Genomic DNA, 8,732 nt, shown 5'->3' with positions numbered 1-8,732 from the left:
TGGCCACTTTTCACTGTGGAACAAAATATTCCTAAAGTATATTTAAAAGCCGCCACCTTGCAATGAGTTATATGTTAGCAGACTCCCATGCTGTCCTAGAACCCCACTGACTTCACTGCATGGGCAAAGAGGACCACCTGCATGAGCTGCATTGCAGGACTGGGTTCTAAATAGGTAAAGAATGTTATGAGCTTTCACAGCAGAAGGTGTGTTCTCATTTGTACTTTTTTTATTATGTGTAGTACAGTAGTGCTTAGTAACCCCCCAGTCATGGGTTAGGGTATTATTGTGTGTTAGGCTCTATACCAGGGGTCGCCAACGTTTGGCACGCGGCTCGCCAGGGTAAGCACCCTGGCGGGCCGGGCCAGTTTTATTTACCTGCTGACGCGGCAGGTTCGGCCGCGGTTCGCCGTCCCGGGCCAATGGGGGTGGCGAGAAGCCGCGGCCAGCACATCGCTCGCCCGCGATCGGCCGAACCTTCTGCGTCAGCAGGTAAATAAAACTGGCCCGGCCCGCCACGGTGCTTACCCTGGCGAGCCGCGTGCCAAACGTTGCCGACCCCTGCTCTATACAAACACAGAACATTATTTATCAATTGCCATTATTTCTCAATGGACCCAAGTCTGAGATCATAGCAATTTAGCTGTGACATACCTAGTTAGTGCAAGCCAGCATTGTCAAGCAATGGGCATTTTTACTTTAAAAATACAGTCTCTTCCTTCTTTAATTATGGGTGAGGGGGGATGCAAGTTATTCATACTTGCACAGGCAGCATGTAGAAGAGTGACTTACTGGCCAACACACCTCCACATGGCGGGGCATGGCACAGCAGACTCTCTGCACCTGGTGTCCTTGCCAACAGCCACTTTGGCCCTCTATGGTCCGCTTAGTTTGGTGACAGCCCTCCAGCCAGATCACCTTAAAGTCTTACTCCTTGGAGGATATTAGTGTCCCACAGAACTCTAATTATTAACAGAGCATCTTATTCCCATCCAGGGCTCCTCTGCAGTTCCACTTTTCTCACAAAGCAGCAGACTCCTAGGCTTCCTCCCTATATCTCCCAACAGAACACAGAAAACCCCAAACAAACCAAACTAAGGCCATCTCCACCAAGTCCGACTTGAGCTTTTAGTCCTACCAGAATCTCCCCAGCTCCCTGCTCCAGATCCAGAACACCAACTACCTGGGCTCCTTTTCACAGGGCCTACCAGTGGGGCTAGCTCCTCTCCTACAGTTTCCCCATAAGTCCTTTCCTAGAGTGAAGAGAAACTCCAACCTACTCCCCTCCTAGGCCTCTCCTGTAGCTTTCACTTCCTTCCTTTATGTAGATGGGTTAGCTTTGCCTCAGCTAGGTCTGATAACAAATCAAGCCTGACACACCCTCCAGATGGAGCAAAAGGGGTTAACTGAGCTCTCAGACTCCTGTTAACCCTTTGTTCACCTCGGTGGTGTTTACACCCCACCACATGGCATCAAAGGCAAGGAATATCTATCTATTGCTTGAGTCAGGGAAGCCTGTGGTGATGCAGTTCAGCCCTAAATCTCCAGCTGATGTAAGCAAACAGCCATTTCAGGATATGCATCTATTTTACAAAATCAGAGAAACCCTAGGAGACTAGAGACCTTAAGCGCTCTAGAAATAGTGCATTGTGTTCAACAATTAAATTTCAGTAGTTCCTCAGTCTGAAATTTGAAGAGTGACTTCAGAGCAAAGAAAGCAATTACTGTTAATGCCTGCCTGTCCTTGTGAGAGATGAGCTACACAGAGAACTGGGCAAAAAAATCTGCAGCACAGCAGAGGCGAGATGAACATCAGATTCTCTGAGCCAAATCCTGAGCTGTTTGCCAGGTTACTTCAGCTGAGGTTCCCTAGCCATTTATATTTACTTGTGATGGTTTTCTAGCATTGGACAGTGTTTAAACAAAGAAATGAAACCAACCCATCCTTGGAAAGGCACTGTCTTGGCTTTTAGCCTTTCTGTATCCTGCCTGGTCAATATTTACACCCTGCGTGTAAACATGTAACTATTATTTATTGTTACATAATTTATGATAAATAAGCTAATGGTCATGTGATGTCACTGTAAATGTTTGAAAACCATGGCTTAAGGACACTTACCATTTCCACAGCTGTGTAAACCATGGATCGTTCAGTAAATGCATGATATAAACAAGTGGTAAAATCAAATGAGTGCTCGTCTACACTACAGAGAACATGTTGCATAACGTTGCAGCATTTAACTATATTACCTAAATTGATCTCAAAATCCTGGTTTATGCAGTATTCATAAATTACTCCCACATCTATACCAATATTTGATTCTTACAAAGTGCTTTTCATCTCCAAAGCTTTATAACTAACATTGGGCCAGATTCTGGCTAACTGCTGCATGGATGCTCACAGATGGGAGGGGTAAGGTAGAACCCAAGATGCTCCTCTATCTTTGGGCTCAATTCAGGGATTGGCCAGAATCCTCACCAGGAACCTAGACTCTGGTTGCTTCAGCCCTAGGTAACTCAAAGAGAGCACAGAAGGAGAGGCAGCTTGATGCAACCCCCATTGAGGTCAATGGGAGTCTTTCCATTGAGTTCAAAACGTGATAGACCAGGCTGAGGATGAGGGTTGGATCATGGTTCCACTCCACACAGGCTAACAGAGCTGGTTGGTCACTGAGGGAAGTGTACTGCATTCCTTTCAAGCTTGTTGCAGGAAAGCTCAATGGTGACTGCCTGGGCATCTCTAGCAGAATTTTGGATGAATCAGCTAATACTGGATTCACAGGGGGATGTAGGCACCTTTCATGTTAGTTGCCTAAAATTGACATTTAGGCATCGCTGGCATTCACAAAACCACCACTCAGTTGCTACCTAGCCCTGGAGGTACCTGAAGTCCCTGGGCACCTAAGTTTCCACCACTACATTCTCCATGGTGCCTAAATTTCTGTCACTGGACATGCACAAAGCCACCTAAGAGCAGCTTGACACCTAACTCATTTCTAAGCTGCAGCTGGATTCACAAACTAGATGTTCCCCCACATATCTCACCTTTGGGGCCCTGTTGGGTAGGGGTGCTTAGAGGCTGCCTAAGAACATGCCTACCTGATCAGGACCTATACAAAATATAGCTGATGGAGGAAATGGTGCCTATGGCCCAGTAACTAAAGCACTCAGTTAGAATCTAGAAGATCTGGGTTCAAATCCCCACTCTGCCTGATATATTGGGGGGCAGAGCTTGGCTCTCAGTATTTCATGCAGGAAAGAAACCTGCCTCAAAGTAGCCTGTGGATTAGGGTTCTGAGGTGGGAGAGGATTTCACACACAGTATCTCCATTGTAACAGGCTACATCTCAACTGAACACAAAATGGAAGCTAGCTAACTCAAGCAGTATGAGGGGTCCAGTATACAGAAGACAAAATCACAGTCATTGCATAGGCTACAATGCCAATAATTTACTTTATTTTACAGAATTGTCTTTGTAAATGCTTCCCTTCTAAAAATGTAATCCCAAAGAGATGAGGTGAGGGAGAAATATCCTAAAACATGTACTCTCTCCTTATTGTGCTGCTATTCACTGTAAAATTAACATTCTGCAGTGGGGTAGTCTTCTTCTGTTAGTCATAATTATGAGGAGAAGGAATAAGAAATTGCCAAGCAATGTCACAACCTTTATGAACTTTCTTTGAATCGCAAATGAATGCCTTTTAAATATGTGCATATGTCCAACCACAGAGCACAAAATAAAGGACTCTTATAATGCTCTTCACCAAGTCAGAACCTTTTATGTTACTAACATGAAGATAAACAGCTTCTGTTTAATTGCAGCATCCTACGGGACATCTGTTCAGGAATGACCAATTGATTGGTAGTCGTCCACCCGTCTGCCGAGTACATTTATGGCATAAATCTGTAAGTGCTACAGGAAGAGGGAGTAAAGCAAAGTTATTTGCAAAACATTAAATGGACTACCACATCCTCAGAGCTCTCAGATATTTAGCTTATTAGCACTGGTGTCCTGATACAGGTGTCGTATGAAACTAGGTGAGAAATTGCCACTGCCAACACTGAACTTTTGCTCAGTGACTTCAGCATTTTGCGGGAGGGCACTGAATAGAGCAGGAGAGAGAAGTCTGGTGGGAGCCCTTTTGCTGGTATAGAGGAGTTAGCAGTGATGATGTTGCTTAGAATGGTGGATGTCACGATCCTGGAGCCTTAACATTATACCTGTACTGCATAAAGGGAGTTCACACAAAGACACAATCCTGGCACCAAGCAGCTTTTACAATATAAGACAATGAGCAACAAACTAAGGGGGGCGGAGGGGAAAGGCTGCAATCAAAATAAGTACAATGTTACACATAAAACTCCTGGTATGAGTGTGTTTGGTTTTAAATTATAGTAAGTACATCCAAATTAATTGTACCAAACAGCTCCAAAAATCAAGGTGTACCCAAGACCTTCGGTCACAGGGTAACTCACTGTGACATGCCGCTAATTCTTCAGACAATAGTAAAATGGGTAAGGGGCCAAAACCAGGCAGGAATTTGAAGACAATGAGGGAGGTTGTTTGAATGGGTTCTGAGAAGGACAGAGAGCCAGTGATGATGTCAGAGGATGGGGATATGCTCCTGAGTTTAGATATGGGTATGAGAAGGTGTTATATTTTGCATAACATGAATTCTGGACAGTTGAGAACACTGCACTCACCATAAAACTTAATGGATACTGAACTTTATCTTGCTCATGGGGGATGGATACACAAATGACCATAGGGTGACCAGATGTCCCGATTTTATAGGGACAGTCCTGATATTTGGGGCTTTTTCTTATATAGGCTCCTATTATTCCCCACCCCGGTCCCGATTTTTTACATTTGCTGTCTGGTCACCCTAAATGACCATGATATCTACTTGTCTGCTAAACTCTGTTCCTTTTAAAAAGTGACCTCATCTTCCCAGCTCCCTCTGTCTGTTTCATTCCCCTGTCCTGCCCCGCCCCGCCCTATCTGACAACTATATTATAAACTCTCTGGGGCACAGACTATCTTCTTTGTTACCTGCCTTTACAGTAACTTGTACAAAAGAATCCTGATCTTGACAAGGGTTCTAAGATACTACAGTAATAATAAATTAATGTCAGTTTTGTAGTGATCCTGCTTCCAGCAAGTATGTTTTATGAACATTTCCAGCTGTCAGCTAGCAAAGGCAGTAACCGGAGCATAGCTTATGTTTGCAGACAGTTGAGCCCTTCAATGAGATCTATAGTTGTCCTTTTGCTGTCAAGTTACCAGCTGTATCAGGCAACTGCCCTGATTACAAATACATTTGAAACAGCTGCCAATAAAACTATAATAAAAGTTATGGCATTTTAAAGACTTGGCATAAGGCAAGTTCCATACCTGTCACTCAGTCTTGACAGCTACACTCAAACCCAGGAAGGCCATACTTACAGTTTAAAAATATCACAGTATGCTCTTGACTGCATAAACAGGGGAATCTTTAGTAAGAGTAAAGAGGTTATTTTACATCTGTATTTGGCACTGGTGCAACCGCTGCTGGAAAATTGTGTCCAGCTCTGGTGTCCACTATTCCAGAGCATGTTGAAAATATGGAGAGGGTTCAAACAAGAGCCATAAGAATGATTAAAAGATTAGAAAAGATGCCTTATAGTGATAGAGTCAAGGAGCTCACTCTATTTAGCTTAACAAAGAGAAGACTAAGGGGTGACTTGATTGCAGTCTATAACCTATGTGGGGAACAAATATTGGACATTGGGCTCTTCAGTCTGGCAGAGAAAGGTATAACATGATCCAATGGCTGGATGTTGGATGCTAGGCAAATTCAGAATGGAAATAAGGCATACGTTTTTCACAGTGAGGGTAATTAATTATTGGAACAATTTATCAAGGGTAGTGGTGGATTATTCATCACTGACCATTTTTAAATCTCGATAGGATGTTTGTCTAAAAGAATTTGAGGAAGTTCTATGGCCTGTGTTATGCAGGATGTCAGACAAGATGATCACAATGGTCCCTGCTAGCCTTGGAACCTATGAATATAATAGTAACAAGCAAGGGGCAGATTTTCAAAGGCCCAGAGTGGCAGCTAGACACCCAACTTCCAATTGAACTCATCAGAATTTAGGCACCTAACTGATATTAGTGCCTCTGAAGTGCTTCCCCTGAAACATGAAGGCATTCCAAGCTGTGCAATATTAACAACACAGGGCCACATTCTCAAAGAGGTTGTCACGTGGCATCAAAATTGTCCCACAGAAATCCTGGACGGGCCCGAACTTATGTGACAGACACCATCTTGGCCATCAGACCAGGAATTGAAACAGGGTCCTTCAGACTAAAAGCAGGACTCTCTTGCTGGGGCTGTAACATTCATACACTCTGTGGATCAGGCAGGGTATTATAGATGCAAAAAATAGGCATGTGAATCCAGCCATTAGAAGGCAAGCAACCCAATTTGCTGGCAGATGCAGGTTTTGCACTCACAAATTTACCTGTCCAAAATCGCAGTTGCACATTAAGTGGTTGCTTTTGAAAATGTGCTTAGCTGCTGACAACATTCATTCCATCACTGTAGTCTAAAAACAATTAAAGAAAGAGGGGGAGAGGATCATCATGTCCTGTAGAAACCAAATCACCACTTTTCAAGGAAGGATATAAAATAACAAGTGAGATGCCCCAAGCACAACACCTGCACACCATAAAACTATCAAGAAAGAGAGAGAGAATACCAGTCTGTCCTATAGGAGACTACACTTAACACTAGAAAAAGATAAACCATGAAGAAAACCAACAGCCTGCTCAAGGTATCAAAAATGCTCTAGTTTATATTGCTAGAATTAATGATCCATAAAAACATTTTGTCCCAGCCTCGGTCATCCCAAACCACAGCCCCCCACACATCTGCCGCTGTTTCATCTCTTCTGTTTTCAGTCACTTGAACGAGGTCCACCTGGGATGCTCCTGTGGTTACTGTCTCAAAGCCTCTGCAGATATGCAGTATCTGTAAGAGGGTAAACCACATGCTATATTCAATTAATTCTCATTCTGTATTCTGTTAAAAGACATGCTCCTAGGGAGTATAAACAGTCGATTTTACTTTATTTATCATGTCTTTAGCAATGATGTGCAGTATACAATTATCTTATTTCACATTTTATTTTCCAGCAAAAAAATGGATTCCATCACAGCAGAAAATATTTCCAGTGGTATGACTACCTGGAAGCTTGGAATCAATCAGTCTTTTTCACACAACACATCAGAAAACAGCAGCAGCTCTACCTGCATTATTTTGGATGCATGGGATTGGTTATATACATTTCAGCCTATGTTCCTCTGGGTCATTTTTGTCCTGGGAGTGATAGAGAATGGCTTTGTCCTCAGCGTTTTGTGTTTCCACAAGAGTCGCTGCACGGTGGCTGAAATTTACCTGGCAAACCTGGCAGTTGCCGACTTGATGTTAGTTTGCGGTTTACCTTTCTGGGCCATTAATATCGCTAATCAGTTTAAGTGGCCTTTTGGCACTTTCCTTTGCAAGGTTGTCAATGCAATCATTTACATGAACTTATATTCTAGCATTTATTTTTTGATGATGGTGAGCATCGATCGCTACCTGGCCCTGGTGAAAACCATGTCTCTTGGACGTATGCGACGAGGTACATGTGCCAAATGGAACTGCCTTATCATCTGGGTGTCTGCATTGCTCGTATGTTCTCCTGTTCTAGTGTTCAGGTCTGTCAGTTATGTGGAAGAAGTCAAGGGCAGAGCCTGCATTCTTCAGTATCCATCCACACACTGGACAATTGCAACACACATTTTGCTGAATACTGTGGGCTTTTTGATCCCACTCTGTGTAATTACCTATTGTACTATTCAAATAATCAAAGCCTTACGAGACAACAAAATACAAAGACTCACAGAAATCCAGACTGAGAAGAGAGCCACCATCTTGGTCCTTGCTGTCCTTTTGCTGTTTATCATTTGCTGGCTTCCTTTCCAGATCACCACATTCATTGACATACTAATTCAGGTAGGCATCATTTCTGACTGCATTACTAAAGATGTCAGTGAATTGGTGACCCAGGTAGCTACATACTGTGCTTATAGCAACAGCTGCCTTAACCCAGTATTGTATGTCATTGTAGGCAAGCATTTCAGAAAGAAATCCAGGGAACTCTACAAATGCTGCCTGCCTAGGATATGCAACAAATCAGAGTCCATCCAGATGGAGAATTCTTTGGATACTCTGAGAACGTCCATTTCGATTGAATGCCCAAAGAAAAAGTCTGCTTCTTCATTAGCACGATAGCACTGTTTTGCTTATTGCAAAGTTACAAGAAAACCTTTCAACATATCAGTGCGTAAACTGTCCTTAATATCCATTGATTATGGCACCCCATTGTGTGCACTGGCTGCATTCATTATGCATGAAAACTTGGGGAGCCGATCTCAATACAAAACTCCATGATAGGCACCTACTTCTACCAGCTAATGGACAACATTTTTCATGACTGAATCACATTTCATGATATATTTATATATTCATGGCTGAAGTATATTTGACACACTATCATTTTAAATATTTATATTGCTAATGAAGATAAGTGTCTGATATCAGAATATAGTTCTCTAAGTAAAGCCATCTTATAACAGCTATTGTCAGTATTATGAAGCTAACCACAGTACCCATACATTTGAAAGAATACATTTTTAATATAA

General features: G+C 42.8%; 1 protein-coding gene across 1 annotated transcript; it reads left to right on the top strand.

Moving 5' to 3' along the window:
- Window positions 1-7,188: 7,188 nt before the first annotated feature.
- On the top strand, window positions 7,189-8,322 carry BDKRB2 (bradykinin receptor B2). Its single transcript, XM_065404526.1, has one exon. The coding sequence runs from the start codon at window positions 7,189-7,191 to the stop codon at window positions 8,320-8,322; it is 1,134 nt and encodes a 377-aa protein (XP_065260598.1).
- Window positions 8,323-8,732: the final 410 nt, after the last annotated feature.

This window comes from Emys orbicularis, chromosome 4 (assembly GCF_028017835.1).
Source record: "Emys orbicularis isolate rEmyOrb1 chromosome 4, rEmyOrb1.hap1, whole genome shotgun sequence".
NCBI classification, from domain to species: Eukaryota; Metazoa; Chordata; order Testudines; family Emydidae; genus Emys; species Emys orbicularis.
This window is presented reverse-complemented; position numbering and strand designations above follow the sequence as displayed.

Excerpts from the sequence above, each read along its gene's own strand:
- BDKRB2 (XM_065404526.1), top strand. The coding sequence starts at position 7,189 with ATGGATTCCATCACAGCAGAAAATATTTCCAGTGGTATGACTACCTGG.